General features: G+C 45.5%; 1 protein-coding gene across 2 annotated transcripts; it reads right to left on the bottom strand.

The window, feature by feature from the left end:
• Window positions 1–6,856: 6,856 nt before the first annotated feature.
• slx9 (SLX9 ribosome biogenesis factor) lies at window positions 6,857–16,000 on the bottom strand. 2 transcript variants are annotated; one of them, XM_079296312.1, is made up of 7 exons: window positions 15,240–15,504; window positions 14,729–15,120; window positions 13,807–13,927; window positions 9,134–9,202; window positions 8,066–8,240; window positions 7,347–7,412; window positions 6,857–7,240 (listed from the first exon to the last, which is right to left on the bottom strand). In XM_079296312.1, exons 1-7 carry the CDS (start codon window positions 15,451–15,453, stop codon window positions 7,114–7,116), a joined length of 1,164 nt encoding a protein of 387 aa, XP_079152438.1. In that variant the 5' UTR covers window positions 15,454–15,504; the 3' UTR covers window positions 6,857–7,113. The 2 variants fall into 2 exon arrangements, with proteins under 2 accessions (XP_079152438.1, XP_079152439.1); XM_079296313.1 differs by lacking the exons at window positions 14,729–15,120; window positions 15,240–15,504 and adding an exon at window positions 15,717–16,000.
• Window positions 16,001–17,353: the final 1,353 nt, after the last annotated feature.

The following is a 17,353-nucleotide window of genomic DNA, read 5'->3' on the forward strand; positions in this document are numbered from 1 at the left end:
TGAGGTGGCTGTTCGTCCTCGGTGTCCGAGATGTCTTGCCTCCGCTCTTTGTCTTCCTCTGCTGCCAGCTTGTAGGCTGCTTTCTTCAGGCGTCGCAACATGACGTCGTACACGATTGTCACAAAGCCTGTGCGAAAGTTACCCGTCAGCTCCGTGGCTGTTGCGAGGGAGCCGTAGGTCGGGGTCATTAGAAAATTCGCCCATTCTCTTTTTGTCGCGTAGACCATTGTTCCTTTCATTCCTTCGAGGTCGTGCAGCCATATTTCTGGAACATCATAACTGGTTTGACCGACCTCTGGAGCATAGGCTTTTCTTCCGTCTTTGGTGGTCATGGGCCCGTAACGATCGTCTCGGGGGAATTTCAGCGAAGCCGTGCACACTGAAACTAGGGGCAGCGCGTTCTTCTTGCCTTTTCTGCTTCCTATCCTCAGGTCGGTCATTCCTCCCGGAGCCTCGTATTCGATGGAGGTCAGGCTTGGCGCTGTTTCTTCTTCATCTGAACTTACATCTGCGGCCTCTTCCTGCGCCTCTCGTTCTGGTTCTGCTGACGGCGAGGCCGGCTGAACTGGTTCTGGTGTTCTCTGTGGAGTCCTGGGACTTTCCCTGGTCCCCGCTGGACTTTCGAACCTTATCATGGGCGCTTCTCCTCCTCCGGAGTAGCGCATTGTCTGCAGGCCGACGGACTCTGCTGGGCTGGGGATCCCCCGTGGAGGTTTGGTTGGCACGGGGGTTTCCTCTTCTGTCTGCACCGCTACTGTCCGGGGAGAGGGGATTGGAGTTCTTCTTTCCTTTTGTGGTTTTTCCTGGCTTGAGCTGACCTGTGGACGTCGCTCCTCTCGTGTAGAGGGACCGGGTGTTGATTCCTGGTAGCTCCTCTGCTCCGTCCTGGTTTCTTTCTTCAATCTTGCTGATTGCGGGAGCCGTGGCAGAACTGCTTTCGCAACTGGGGCGTTCTCGTCCTCGTATTCCGGCGGTCCTGCCCTCCAGTTGTTTGGCCCCTCCGTTTTGAAGAGGGGTCTCAGTATTCTCTCTTTTCTCTCCTGGTATTGGGCCACCGAGGTGACTAATACCAACTCGCGGATGTTGTTCCACCCGTGGGGAGCGTTCATCAGGAGGTGCAGAATCCTCATTGCCGCTTCTTCTGCTACCTCCCATGGTAGGTTGCCGGACCTGGCGCCGTCGTTACATATAACGACTCTTTTGAAGGACAATTCGCTTGCTCGGGTGACACCTTTTTCTAATGCCTCCTCTATGCTGTCCCGATAGGTGTCCTGATCTTCGCCATCTTCATATCTTTCGATCGGTACGTGTAGCACCGCAAAATGGCTTGATGCTCCGCCGCTCGTAACCACCACCTCCTCCTGTCTCTGTCTACATCCGTGGAGGCGCCCCTCAAGTTCTTCTTTGTAGAGGCTGCCTGCCTCTCTTACCAGATTCTTTCTGAACCGGGAGATATGAGGCTTTAGATGTGAGTTGGTTAAGACAACCAGTCCATGGCTGTCTAGGTCCCAAGGCTCTCCGAAGTGGTTATATGCGGTTAACCCTGTCTGGTTTGCATATTTTTTGGTCCCCTCGGGCATTCTTTTCAATTTTTGAAGATGCTCTTCTGGGTTCGGGGAGCGAACGTGTCTGGTCTTACCCCTAACTTTCTGGGGCCGCTTCGGCCCTGGGCCATTGTAGTCCTGCAGGATCGTGCGTACTGCAGTGGCAGCGGGAGTCCCGGATCCCATGGAGGGCGGGAGCAGTTGGTACTCGGCGCTCCTGTCCAGCGTTGAGTCGTCCCTCACTTCGTCCTCCTCTGAGATCTCCCCGTTGCTGCCGCTGTCCTGTTTGTCCCCTATGTCGGATTCCGAGGACGCCCCCGTGGAGGAGTCCGTGTGCACCGAGGTCCCTTGGTTGCTGAGCTGATCTTCGAGGGAAGCCGCGTTGTAACTTGGTTGTTCGGCTATCCATGCCGCTATGGCTTCTCGCGCTCTTGTACTTTCTTGGTAGCGGGGGGTGGCTTTTACCTTTTTCTGTATAGTCACTGCCCCCGCTTCTATTTCTGCGGCCAGCATCTTCACTACTGGGTCGTAGTCTTTTGACGGGCTGATTACGGTGACTATTTTTCCTTTAATGACTTTCATTACTTCCAGCCACCAACGTAGCCATTCTGTCACTTTCTGTTTGCCTGAGGGGGGTCCTTCACACCCTACCACTGCCGCCACCAGTCCTGACTCAAGGGCAAGGGGAGCAAGATAACCCCCTTGCCTTTCGCAATTCTCTTTTACTTTTTCTCCCACCTTCGCCTTATCTGCTTCTTCATGCAGTAGGTTTAGGTGTAGTTGAACAGATTTGTCCCAGGTGTCCCATCCTCTGCCATTCAGGATGATCTGATGTTGGACGTTGATTCTGTGTTGTGGCCCCGGTTTCGGTTCCGGTGTCGGTTCTCCCGATTTCGCTCCTTGTAGTCCAGCGGCGTCCCTCTGCTGGTCCGGGCTGTCGTCTACTGCCTGGTCCGGGGTCGATGGCGCTGGCACGTCCTGCTGAGTCGTCTCCGTCAGCGGGCTGCCTCCGTCGCCGTTGGGTCCTCTCTGCTGTCCGGTGGCGATTCCTCCATCAGGGCTGTTGGCTCGTACCGCTGGGTCGCCTCCGCCGCTATCGGATCCTCCGGGCGATTCGTCCATCTTGGACTTTGTCTTTGTCTTTGTTGTCTCGAGTCGCCTTCCTCCCAAAGCCTCTCGTCGCGCGTTGAGGAAGGGATGGGATCAGGCTCTGGTCCCTCTACAGGTCGGGCGAGTCTGGTCGATGCTCCCCGTCGCCTGCGGATACTCCTGTGTTGGCCTGTAAATACCACACACAGCTTCGATTCGTGGATGTCTTCGCAATCGGACTTCTTCGAGGCTTGGGCAGCTTTGCTTTCTACCCCAACGCCTCACCTCAGGTCTTTTCGTACACGAACGACAGCCTCTCTTAGCTGCCGGGGTTCTTCTTTTGGACTCAACGTACTCCTTTTCCGTCGAGCCCCACGTTGTGGGCGCCACGTGTTAGATCCTGGGTACTTCTGGCCCGGTACGGGGCTAATTACTGACTCAGCTCTCTATTAAAAGATTCTCGAGCTGGTGTTCTGGCGAGGGAACTCGCCTGGCTCCGCTAACTGCCGTTACTCCCGACGTCTACCCTGCTTCCTCCGGTCAGAGCGCGCTCGGCCGAGAGACCAGTCCTGGCCCCGGGCGCTCACACCAGTCGCGTCGGTTATGGCAGCTTCCCTCTTATGGATCCGTGCTCTTGGTAAATGCCAGGTTAGGTTTTAACGGCTAGGATTAATTCTTGCTAAAACCGTAAGGGATTGTTAAGTGGATTCGGTCTCTAGGATAACCTTTCAGAACTCAGTTGTTAGACATACAATAGCTTTAACTTTTTACTGTCACGAGGAACTCTTTACTACATCAGCAAATTAATGCACTTGAGGATTTCACTTTAAATGCAGATTAGATATTTATTGCAGGTTATATTTAGTTAGTTTTGCAAGGGTTACAGCTACAGCTCACATAAAATGTCACTACACATGATTAGTCAATTTAATTATCTTCTTCGATTATACTCATTAGTTTTAGTCGCCGAGACGGCTCGGTTGGAGCTGGATGTCCAATGGTGCGATGAAAAAGGTTATTTTGGAGTTGTTAGGAGCGAAGGTCTGGCCAGACCCTCGATCCTCCCGCTCCGCAACGGAGCCCGTTCAGCTGTTCTCAAAACTCAGTACAAAGTCTTTCTCAGGCAGCTGCGGCTTTCTCCGTTGTCCAGATGTTTAGAGGTGAGCGGTGGGGAGAGTTTAGAAACTTCGTCTTTCAATCTCAATGTCCACGAACAGAGGTCTCTTTTCCGTGAACAGAGACGAAGTCCTCAATACATCAGCTGCAGGCTGTAGTATCTTCCTCCGATGCGCTTGGTACGGCATCCGCGATGAAATCCCAGCTTGTTCTTTGCAAGCATGTCCTTATATTCCTCATATGGGCTGTGATCAGCCCCCACCTGTTTGGTCCATTACTCATCCCCCCTCCCTCTGGAAAGGGCGTTAAGCCGAACATTGCCTGTATGACTCAACCTATTACATCAGTTTCTAGATCTTTCTCTTGACTACACCCAACATCTGGTCTTGATTACAGCAATGTCATTCTTGCCCAATACTTGCCCAATACATCTATCTCAGCTCCACAGAACACACAGAAACATTCATTACTTTAAATCACTTCTATGCAGTTAAACATTTGTTACACAATTGATTAGAACATTTCGTTATATTTATTCATACATTTTATCCGTTTGATTACACTTCAACGTTGAATATATGCTTTTGCGCTCTTATAGCCTGACTACTTCTCCCTTGAATGTGTCGACATGTTACCGAGGCAGCTGTGAGAGGTCAACTCTTCTTGACACCCTGCAGCAACCGTTCCTGCTTAATCACCAACACACTCAGGATGATTCCTTACCACCAGGAATGTTCTATTATTCACCATGTTGATCCGATAAATTGTTTGTTTTGTTCCCAGATTGGTTCCCAGATTAGCAGACAGGAATGAGTCATGAATGAGAAATATGTGACTGAGCTGGAGGAGCCCGGAGCTGATCCAGAGTCAGAAGAAATGTACACACCGGAGAACAAACACACACAGGTGCTCAGTCACTCCAGTCATGCAGCACAACTTTGATCAAACGCAACATTGAGAACAACAAGCACCTGGAGGAAGAATGACTCTCCAACTCAACTCAGCAAATACTGCATTAACATTTCTGCTGCCAATAAAGACAGGAACAGAGAAGTATTTATTCAAGCATATTCAAGTGTAGGAGAGCAGGCAGCAGGGGAAGAAGGAAATTCATTTCAGAAAGTCCAAAAACAAATAGCAATATAAAGTACAGAAAGACAATATTATATATTATATATACAGTATATTAACAAATTGTTGGTTGATAGGTTTTAGTCTTTTCATGAGTTTGGTGACTAGAACAAAAATACAGGATAATAGTAGCCTTCAAAGAGAAACTAAATAATGGTTCTTTAGTGCCAACAGAGCTAACAGAGTTCACCAAGAGGGGACCTCTTGACCTCTGTAGCCCGCTGCTCATCTCTGCTGCAGGACGAAGGCTCCAGGATGCATTACCCCAAACAACCAACTGTCAGAATTCAAGATGCATTGTGGGTAATGTAGGCGCAATGTTTTCACAAAGAAGACAAATGTGTGGAATAAAAAAAGAGTTCTGTTGCATCGATTTGATCCCTTTTTAATAGTTAATGTTCCTGTAATTGAGGGACTCTAATCTGCAATCCCAGAACACACAAAACGGACACACTGACGAGTGATCTTCAATGTGAAGTGGTTCACCTGCAGCTGTCTCCTTTTATGATTTCTATCTTTTTGTTTTCCCTTTCCATGTCATTCAAAGCACGTCTTTCATTCTTCGCCGGATGTTGTGAGTTTCCGCAGGAGTTGAAATGAAGACGTTTGTCTGTGGAGAGACTTGTTGCAGCTCGGCCCCTTAATCCTCTTCCTGCCTCTGCCTCTGGTGTTGACTTTAGGTCAGACTCTGCTGTCAGAGTATCAGCTGGTGATGAAGTCTGTCTCCAATGGTCCATTAGGCAGAGCAGGAATGTCGGACAGTCAAAATAAGAGTATGTCCGTACCTGTGTGAGGAGGTCCAACACATCCACTGCTCCATAACGTCCGTGTATGTAGAGAACAATGAGCTCTGATTACTCTGTGCTCTTATCCATTATTAATGAGCCCTAATGACAGCGCTGAAGCCCGTATTGATCAGGTTTTTCTTACCTCTAATCTAATCATAGCCGAGGGCTGAGCCTCCTTCTTTTCTTTGTCGCTGACATATCTTCTTCCATCTCGGTGCAGAGGAGCTCACAAACTGGAAAACTTCACTAAAAGTGACTGGAAATGTCTGATTTCATTGCAATATTATTGTGCTTTAATTTAGTACTGCACTCAAGTACATTTTAGAGGTGTACTTTACTTGAATGTGCCCAAAACCTTCTAATCCTACTCCACCACGTAGACATTTTACTTCACCATATTTATTACCATTCAGCTATTTTAATATTGATACTTTCAGCACTTTTTCCAGATATTTACATCGTTCTCCATAAGTAACACTTTCAATGCAGGACATTTACTTGTGAGTATTGTTAGTGTGGCATTGATACTTTTACTCAGTGATAAAGTATTTCCTCTACCACTAATACAATAAATACAAAATAAGTCATAATTGTGATGTTGCCTCTGAAATAAGAGATAATAGTTTGTGAATTAGTTTAAAGAAACTTATGAATAGTATCTCATAATTATGACAGACAATTACATAATTATGAAATTCAAATGTCTGAAACAACTGCTTGATGAAAATGTTTTTTACTGAAATAGAATGTTAGAATCATGTGAACTCATTGAGATGGATTTTATTCTGAAGCGGCAGAAACGAGATTCTGTACAAACAGATATTGAAGTTTCTGAAAATATTCCACATGTTGATCTGCTGACTGATGATAGTCTGACAATATTTTCATTCAGCGCTCGGCTCGGCGTTGCCCTGACAAGATGTTCATTTACATGGATCAGTGCAGTTGCTATGGTTATTGCTGATGAGTCACTCGCTGCTGCTGATCTTATTCTCAACACAGCACGATGAGAAGAAACCAAAAATAGAAGAGAGGGGATGATTGTGGAGGTGTTGATGGAAACAGGGCAGATTTGTTTGCATCATTTGATTACCACATATTTTTCACTCGGAGCCAAAACCAACGCACCTGGAGATGTTTCATCACATAGAAAACACACATGAGAGCTGATTGTTGAGTGTACTGAGATTTATTACAGAAGAAGAGAAGTGGCTAATAAAGCTGGGAGGATATCGGTTACAGTCAACACATACAAACACCACCCTTTCTGCTCCTCTCCTTCTTGGTGGGGGAGCAGTCAGCAGCATCCTTCAGTCCGGGGTTGAGAGCGATCGGGTTCTTCCTCCTTCTAAACCCAAGGAGGTTCCGGGGTCGGGTTCTCCCTGACAGAAGTGTTGACTGGGATTTGTTGATTAACGTCTGTGAAAGCGCTTCCCCCGCTGCTGTTAGCTGGGACCCTGCTCTTCTTCCTGCCTCATCCTCTTCCTCAGCTGCTCACCAATGTCAGACAGAGGGTTCATTTTGGCCGAGAGCGTCTTAACTGCGTCGCTAAACCGGTTCGTCTCTGTTTCCCTGCAATAAAGGGAAACACAGAAATGTCCAGATGTGGGAAGGGGAGCGTAACATATGTAAAATCAATAGTATGAATATTCGGATTATAGCATAGAAAGCTGCTTACATGAGTTTGCGTTTCTGTGACTGTTTCATCTGACTGAAGTCTGTTGGGTCGGGCCTCTTCACGGGCCTGAAGGGAGGAGACAGGACAAAGACGGGGACATGTTCACATCAGGACATCACGAGGACATTCTGCAGCCCGATGCTGCATCGTGGATAACTCACCTGTACGACCTGTTTGGTACTAAATAGACTTTTATCTCCGTTGGTGCCGAGCAGGATGTGATGAGAAGGAGCCCTGCGCTCCGAGCGGTGAACCCTCAGACATTTACGAGCGCGTGAGTAACGGCCTGAGGGGAGGATCCGCAGCAGAGCCGGACTCCGAAGAGAAGAGAGGTAATTAAAAGATTCCACCGTACGAGCCTCACCCTGAAACGATTTATGTTTTCTGTGGAACGACTGCCTTTAATTGGCTTCTAGATCAGATAGGGAGGGTGGTCTTTGTTGGCGTCTCTGCTTGCATTAACTCCATAATATATATATATTCAGTATTTTGAATCCATGGAGGTTGTATATGTGAAGTCTATGCGCTGCGAGGGAAGTGGGGGCGGCCTGTTGTAAATGGGTTGAACCTGTTTGTACGTCAGGTTATCGCTCAGTTATTGAGAGGTTAACGTCATGTTGCCGTAGTGGTAGTATCGGTGTAGATCTGATCTGATGAAGACATTACTGGACCGATACAGATGAAATGGTAGGATCATGGAGGGTCACCTTGGCACTTACACTTTGTTTTTCCGGCTCTTGCGGCGAGCGGCGGGGGCCGTGGCGGCGGGGGCGACCAGCTGAGAGAGGTCCGGCAGGGCGTCGGCCAGCGGCCTCATGTCCCCCACCACAGGGGTGGCCTGTCTCCTCGCCTCGGCCGCCTGCTGCTCCTTGGCCTGTTTGATGGAGCTGATCTCTGAGAGGGGGGGGGGGGGACAGAGCGAGAGAGAGAGCGCGACATACATGAGTTAGACATTGTTCAGTGTTCATACAGGTTTAGGTAAGTTTGAATAAACTTAACTTTACTAGTTCCACTGGTCCATTATACGTGTTCAACTCCTTTTCAAACATGTACTATCTATTTATTTAGAATTAGCTGTATAAGTGTACTCTGCATTTTATTGGTTCTGCTTGTTGTTTTTCTTGTTCTAAATAATAACGACAATGTGGTGAATAAAGAAGGTGAAAACGTTTTAGCAGCTCTGTAAAGGCTGTACTTCAGCAGAACTGGACACCGCATTCAAAGATGGCGCCCCATTCATTGCTATGACAGTTGGGCCGGTACTGCTCTACTGTCCCTACCCCGAGTCTATCATCTGAAACGGCTAATATTTCTCTCCATTTTCTTTTTTTAATTTCTGAAAACTGTCCGCTCTTGGGTTTCAGCCATTAGCACCTAATTATACGTCTGGACAGGATATGCGTCGTGTTACCCGGGAATTGATTGGCTCAGCAGCCGGCTACGGTTACACGCCTCAGCGCAATTACGGGAGATGATGGCGCTGGTGTTGGGTCGCCCAGTTATAATTACAGGGAGACCCAAAGATTCATCTTCAGACGAAAAGCCCAAAACTCATGGACTCACTCGTCCATCTGAAAAATGAATTTTTGAACAGATGGGGATGAAAGGCTTTGATGGATAGCTCTGCTGGTGTTGACTATAAGGATGTGGGCCGAGTTGAACTATTTGTTTCAGATTCACACACACCAAGTTGGATAAGATGTCCTTAACTGAAGTGCTAGAAGAACCATAATAATAATACCATGAATACATAATGTCCGACAGGATGCGTGTGGATATAAACTCACTGTTAAGCCACCTCTCACTCCTCTCCTTCATCTTCTCTTTCTTTGACTTGACTTTCTTCTCTTCTGGGCCTGTGAAAACACACACACACGCACACGCACACGCACACACACAGTTATATGACAGCACACATGAAACCCGACTGTTTTAAAGGTTTACCTGTTCACAGTAACATGAGATGATGGCAGAAGCATAAAGTAGTACATTCAGGCTGTGACACACTGGCTCTAGTGTTTTGTTGGTAGAGGAAAATGGATTCAAAAAACAACTTCATCAAAAACAAATCAAATATGTTTTTATTGTTATTGTGGAGGAATTCAATGGTGAAAACATTCAAGGTTGTGTATTGCCCAGCCCGACCTGAACCTCCACTCATCACGGACCACCAGAACAACAGCTGAGTGGAAAGAGTCCATCATGGGAAAACCACCAGAGCCAGAACACCATCAGTGATGTCACTTCCTCTGTCTTCCCCTCATGATAGTGAAGTGATAGGAACAGGAACATGTCAGTGAGAGGGAACATTTAGGTACTACGTCTGCCGTTCCTCTACAAACATCTGTAGTGGTTCTCTACAGTTCTCTGCTCCTCTACAAACATCTGTAGTTGTTATCTAGTTATCTGCTCTACAAACATCTGTAGTGGTTCTCTACAGTTCTCTGCTCCTCTACAAACATCTGTAGTTGTTATCTACAGTTATCTGCTCTACAAACATCTGTAGTGGTTCTCTACAGTTATCTAATCCTCTACAAACATCTGTAGTTGTTCTCTACAGTTATCTAATCCTCTACAAACATCTGTAGTTGTTCTCTACAGTTCTCTGCTTCTCTACAAACATCTGTAGTTGTTCTCTCCAGTTATCTGCTCCTCTACAAACATCTGTAGTGGTTCTCTACAGTTATCTAATCCTCTACAAACATCTGTAGTGGTTCTCTACAGTTCTCTGCTCCTCTACAAACATCTGTAGTTGTTCTCTCCAGTTATCTGCTCCTCTACAAACATCTGTAGTGGTTCTCTACAGTTATCTAATCCTCTACAAACATATGTAGTTCTCTATAGTTCTCTGCTCCTCTACAAACATCTGTAGTGGTTCTCTACAGTTCTCTGCTCCTCTACAAACATCTGTAGTGGTTCTCTACAATTATCTAATCCTCTACAAACATCTGTAGTTGTTCTCTACAGTTCTCTGCTCCTCTACAAACATCTGTAGTGGTTCTCTACAATCTGCTCCTCTACAAACATCTGTAGTTCTCTCCAGTTATCTGCTCCTCTACAAACATCTGTAGTGGTTCTCTACAGTTCTCTGCTCCTCTACAAACATCTGTTGTGGTTCTCTACAGTTATCTAATCCTCTACAAACATCTGTAGTTGTTCTCTACAGTTCTCTGCTCCTCTACAAACATCTGTAGTGGTTCTCTGGGGAACAGGAATGTCCAATAGTTGTAGAGATATTCCAGCCTTATGATCATTAGATGGAGGCTTCTAGCCGACATAGACATGAATACAATTAACATTCAGAGATGAAAGGACTTTTGTGTGGAGGAGCTTTTAGAGTTAAATGCTAACTGTGAGAAGGAGAACGGAGTTTTCCTTCAATGAGCTCCATGATCTCATTGAAGTCCTAACCCAAAGGTGTGTTCAGACAGGCTCAGTATCTCCAGAGATCCTTTATCTGCCACAACAACAGCCGTGTTTCTGCTGCTGTTTGCAGGAAGAGAACAGGCAGAGATAGGCATCTGCTGCTGGCTGCTCTGTGGGGAGAGGAGCAGAAACCTAACCCTCATGAGTGGGGGGGCTTTACCACCACTCTGCCCCACCGGGAGCATCGTCTTCCCACTGCTCAGTGAAAGGGATAGCTGTGATCACGGCTGGCTGGAGTCTGCCCCTCACCTACCCAGACCGCATCCACCCAGCCCTCATCCACCCGCATCCATCTCCACCCAGACCCCACCCACCCAGACCCCACCCTGCTCAGACTCCCCACCCTAAATGCATTTTCTTTGAGTATGAGAACCCCTCTAACGACTAAGACATAATTCATAACATGCAGTTGATTTGCAGTCTAACAATACTAATAATCAGTTATTTCTTCATAAGCTATTTATGACAAGTGAAAGTACCCCAAAATATGAACTAAATTTAGGTTTAATAAGATCAGGAATTTGTTTCTGAACATGATGCTGGTATAAAGCAAACACACGTTCTGGTGTATATTTAATATCACTCTCTCAGAATAGTCACTTAAATGCTGTTAATGCACGAGGACCAAAGGAGGAGAATGCTGTGGTGTCTCTTCCTCTTCACAGCATCACTGAGCCACATGCAGATCAGCATTGCTCCCATTGCATGCTCGGATGCTCGGACGCATGCAGTGATGCAAGTCAACACGACAGTTGGCCCATCACACTCGTGAAGAACAGACTGGTGAAAAGTGAACTCATCACTGAGTATCAGCACTGATAACATGGGAATGCTGACAGGTAGAATGACACAACCATGGCCATTTTTCACTGACTAACAACCGAAGAGAGCGGAGGGGAGAAAGCGGTCAGGAGAGGAGAGAAGGATAGAGGAAAAGGAGAGGAGGGAAGTGGGCAGTCTTTAGGGAGCTGACCTCAGAATAAAGAGGATCTGGGGTCTACCCCCCAGGGTCTGGTAGTGATACGATACCTCTAATTAGACTGCAGACGGCGCACTTTGTCAAGAGACCATGGGGGGGGGGGGGGACTTTACTCTACTGCCTCAGGACAAATCACACACAATGATTCGATTTGACAACAAGAGACATTGGGCCTCATTCACTATTATGTATGTAATATAATATATTAATGTTCTTTCTTTGGCTACAAAAAAAGTGCTGACGCAAATCTACCGTCTGATTCGTGACGTGCACATCAGCCCATTTTGGTTTTAGGCAGCTTTTTTTTTCTTTCTTTTTTTAATATTGTCTTTTAAAGCCTTTTTAAATGTAGTTTCATCCTGAGATGCATTTAGTTCAGGCAGATCTAAATTAGGTTGCAGAGTGACAACAAAATGAGGTAAACAGTGATGAATCCTGATTTTGACTCGGGTTTGCAAGTTAGATCCACATTGACTTGCTTTCCCACAGGACATGAACAGCTGTCTCCTGAGTGACAGTCCTGTTTGTTTAGTCTTTGGGTTAAAATAGCCGACGTTTGTTATGTAACTTACGTATGTGGTGTTAGTTACATACACGACAAAAGCACAGTAAAATAAGACAACATAGTCTTTTGGTTTTAAACAGCAGTCTCATGGGTGAGTGTTCGCCTGACTCCCCCATCCTCCCCCAACTACATTGTACGACATCACCTGTATTCTCCTTTTGCTCCCGTCGTAATCACTACGGCCACTAGAGGTCAGCGGTGACTTCTTGTATTTGTATATTTTACGAAACACTTGACAGCACTCGGTGGTTTTTAAATCATATATTTTAAACTGTTTAGGATCATTCGTGAATTTTTTCTACGTTCAAATTCTAAATATCAATACTAATAAATATTAGTGAATGCCACAAACTCTCAATAACTCATACTGAAGAACAAATCTGCTCATTCAGTTCTATTTCTGAGGTATTTGTGAGACAATGTTCAAATATGATGATACTTAATGTAGGAGATGCATAATGACTCATCACACGGGGCTCAGTCTGTCTCATGGCATCAAGTAGTCTGGACCCACTTTAGAACATTCTAAACTAGTCCCACGCTGTTTGAGGTCTCAGGAGTGTCCTTAAACTGACACAGAATCAGCCTCAGCGAGGGAACACTGAGGCAGCTAAACCGTGATTTCATGCATGAGCTAAATTTGTACCACGCGTGCTCTATAAATAGCAGTGGGCCGTTGTCTGGTGAGGCTTCATGCGGCACAGCGTGCTTAGCAACTAGGCCCCCGTCCATCACCGCCTCCTCCAGACACGTCCTCAGTCCTACAGATGCTCCCTCACACACTCTGCTTCTCTTTGGGTTTCTCTTCCTCAACAGCTTTGGAAGGAGATGTACCAGCAGCCTTAATTAGTACTGCAGAACCCCCCCCCCCCCCCCCCCCGCCCAAAAAACAAACCTTTACTGTAGTCTGCTGTGGTGCTGCTGCAGCAGGAGGACAACAGTAAGGCTCACACACCATCTAGTGGCCAGTCAATGTAACAGCAGAGAGGAGTCATATCAGTCCTTATTAAAGTCTACATATTAGTTAAGATGAGTCGCTTTCTTGTGGAATAAATGCAAAAAAGACCCACTACTGCTCATTTAAGGCTATTTTTTCAGTTTAATGGAGACGAATGCTGCTCATTGTCAGGTTCTTCTTTGTATTTAGGGTTCTACTAGAACATGTTTTTATTATACCTGAATTCACCCTCTGTCTGAAACGCTCCGTTTTAGCGCAGTCTATTTAAGCCCCGCCCCCCAACAAGCCCAGTCCGCTCTGATTGGTCAGCGTTTCCAGTTTTTCGCATGTGGTCAAAGCTCATAGAGTATCCCCCCCCCCCCCCCCTGTGCGCTGGATGGAACCGGTTGAGCTGATCACTGCCATTGACTTCAAGGGGGACTATGTATCGACGATAAGCTTGATATTCAAAAGTGAAATATTGATATCACGTTAATATTGTATTTTTCTTTGAGCACTGACAGACAGCCTGACCTCGGTCTGAGTGTGTTACCTTTCTGGGCCGGTACCGGTTCGTCTGGAGGTTCCTCAAACCTCAGCGTCTGTACCAGGGCCTCCGGGCTGATCCTGGTGCCGGCAAAGATCCCAGAGGGGAAAGAGATGGCTCCCAGAGGCTGTGAGGGGTCAGAGCACAACGGGTTTTATTTCTGAACAAATATAAGGAATGAAACATTATTATTACAAGTTGTATGAATCAGCTCTTTTGGTTTACTGAAAATTTTACAGGAAAACTTTTACAGGGGAATGAAATGTTCAGACAAAGGCTATATTTGTAAACAACTAAAATAGTTATTTAACTACAGCAAGTTTTGTCTTTAAGCTTTTGGGGCATTATCTATAATAATAATAATAATAAGTCCAAAATGATGTGCAATGGCATTGTTTTAATTTTATAGTCAATTTACTGGCACTTCATTTGTGTATATCATAGCAATGAGCACCATATCCATGACGTCACTGCTCTGGATCCGGTGACGTCAGCCTTCTAGTTCTGATGGACTGACGGGGAGAGACTTCAAAGTAAAGCCCTCGCTATAGAGTGGTCTCACCGACGTCACGATCTCCTTAGTTACGAGGTCTGTCCGCCATGTTGGAGTACATACAGATCCTACATGGCGGAGAGTAAACAAGGAAGTGCGGCGAAAATACCATACTTTGAATCACTGGATAGTGCATCAAAGGTTCGCTACCTGGCCAAATTGAAGGTTATTGGTAATTTGGATCCCTATACGATGAGTGCAGATCGTTTCAGTGCCGATCCTACTTATCTTCCATCGGTAAACTACGCCAACATCTACGCGTATCTCGTGAACACCCCCAGTCCTTACACAAGTAGAATATGGGATGTGTGGTTCTATAAAATGGTATCGAATTTGCAGGGTTGAGAAGTCCGGCAGTCCAGTATAATATCTCACTTTTTCATCGTTATTTTCGAAAAATTCTGAATCAAACATGGATCGTTCATCGGAAAGTTCCTTTTTCAAATTCAGATTTTCCGAGAGTAGGCGCTGCATCTCAGCTTGCATTGCTGCAATCGTGGCCCCACCGAGGTCTGTCTGGTTGGCTTGGTTCTTCTTATCCTCGTCCTCATCCTCTGCTGCTGGTAGGCTGTGATATGTATGATCCGACTTTAAACTCATATTAAGCAATGCTGAATCTCTGTGTTTCGCCTGTTGTACACGCTCGACACGTCTCTGGTACCGACTGCTGTCACGGGCCGATGAAGCTTCGGTAACCTTCTCATGTCCAAGTTTTAGAGACGGAGACCAGTCTGGATTATCGGCATCTTGGAGAGTAGAGGGTTTACCTGAAACAGTTTGTAATAAACATTGAAATACAAGTTTACCGAAGTAGTCTTATCGGATTAATTTATATTTCCTTCATTAAATACTGTTCACAAACTAATTTGTTAATAAAATCACTTACCACTTATAAAGTGATCCGCACATACTCTAGTGTACGGCAAATTCCATTCCTTTATATCTCGAGAGATACGTGACAGCCATTTCTCGCGACGTCGCTTGGATAGCTCCTTCGTGTTATTTCCTTGATGTGTAATGACCGCTGGCAAACGAAAGAATGATTTCTTGTCTCTATCAGCTCTGCTGCCACAACCAATCACCGCACAAAAGTTCACCATGATCGATAGGTTATGCGACTCAGCCGTGCATGCCAGTGGCTTTGTGTGTACTCCAACATGGCCGACAGCTAAAACTGTGACGTCACACGAGACCACTCTATTAATGAAACACCCGCTACATCACTGTTACTTCTACGGTAACGTAACCACCGGGGTTCTACTGGCTCTTTTTATTTGCTGATATAACCGGACGTTAAAACATATTGACCGACCGACATTCAACGAATGCATTTTGTATTCATCGGGCAATTCTTCCAACAAACCTGTTCATTATTGGTCGAGGGGTTGCTCTTCGTGTTCCCCAGACATGGAGCGCTTGTTTTGTGTACTTCCGATGCAGGAGGCTTCTCTAAACTCGGAGGGAACGCGGAGCCGAGGGTCTGTGTGAGGCTGCCCGGCCTGTCGAGCCTCACCGCCTCCTGGTGGAGCTTCTGACGGACGTGTTTTATCTTTCCAACCATGTCCACAAACGCGTAAGAAACTTTATATTGAAGCGAAGCTACGGTGTTTCACACAATCCGTTGTAATGGTGCTCCCCGGTGTCGACAGCGTGTGACATTATCAAGTGAGCGCCACTACCACCGGAAGTGAATCTGTTTTACTTTCAAATGTAAATGTAAATCTCAGTTTTACCACTCTTGGCAAGTGTTTTCGCTTCTAGCGACGGCCGTGGTTTGGATTATCCACACGAGAGACGTCATCACGTTATTTAGTGTTTCTTTCTTTTTTTGCTTACATCTTAACGTTAATTTCTTAATGATATGTGTCTAGTAGCTATTGCTATGCTATTCTGACAAATATAGATAGATAGATAGATAGATAGATAGATAGATAGATAGATAGATAGATAGATAGATAGATATGTACTTTATTTATCCCCAGGGGGAAATTTGTAAAATGTGACATTTGGGAGAACAATACAGTTTAATTTAAACATTTAACTACTGTACCACTCATGAGCCAAGTTTTTTTTCAGTTTGGGAATCATTTCTTAAAGCGTCTGTACGTAACACATGAATGTCTTAATAACTGTTTTAATATGAAAGTTAATTCCGGAAATACCTGTTTATACTCCGGGAAACTTGATGTTGTTGTCATGACAAGCGTGAATGGTGTTCCGGTTTAGTGGTTCGGTGGAAAACGGCACGGAGAGAAGGTTCCGCCTCCTATGAATCGCCATATTGTTCCGGTCTCAAACTATTTGGTTTTATTTACTATTGCTTTAAATTATTTGATAAACTGATCACATCGATAACAGCAGTATATTATCTACCACTAGATAGGCTGTCGGAAAAATACAAGTCTGTTTTGCACCTGAATTTGCTCAAAATACATATTTGTTTGAGTGGCTGGAAAACGAACTGATTTCTGTGCTTTGTCCCCTGAGTTAATAAGAAGAGCACTCACTTCAGTATGAAGGTTAAATAGTTGAGTCATGAAGTGAAAATCATATTTATTTGCAGGTGGAATGGCAAATGAAAATAAGGTATTCTACAATAAAAAAAAAGAAAAACACGACAATGTGCTATGCTGTACAGTACATATGAAGGTTTCCAAGTATACAAAAATAGACATATCAAAACACATTTACACAAACAGGTAATATGTACATACCATAAAATAACATCAGATGACACAAGACTACTCATGAGTACTGAGCAGCCTGTCACTCACTAGCTGGAGATGGATGCAAATCAAGAGAGCTTCACGACAGTCACTTTAGTCTTTTCTGAAGGGCCGACATGCAAAGGAGTCTGGTGTTAGTGGAAAGAGCAGACAAGCAGCCGCAGGATGCAACTGGGAACACTGGGAGGCATCATAATGCCCCAGAGCTTCAACCTCCAGCTGCTCCACTGCAGCTGCTCAGTGGACAGCAGAGAAGAGTAAACGTTAGAAAGAG

This window comes from Melanostigma gelatinosum (genome assembly GCF_949748355.1).
Source record: "Melanostigma gelatinosum genome assembly, chromosome: 24".
Classification (NCBI taxonomy): Eukaryota; Metazoa; Chordata; class Actinopteri; order Perciformes; family Zoarcidae; genus Melanostigma; species Melanostigma gelatinosum.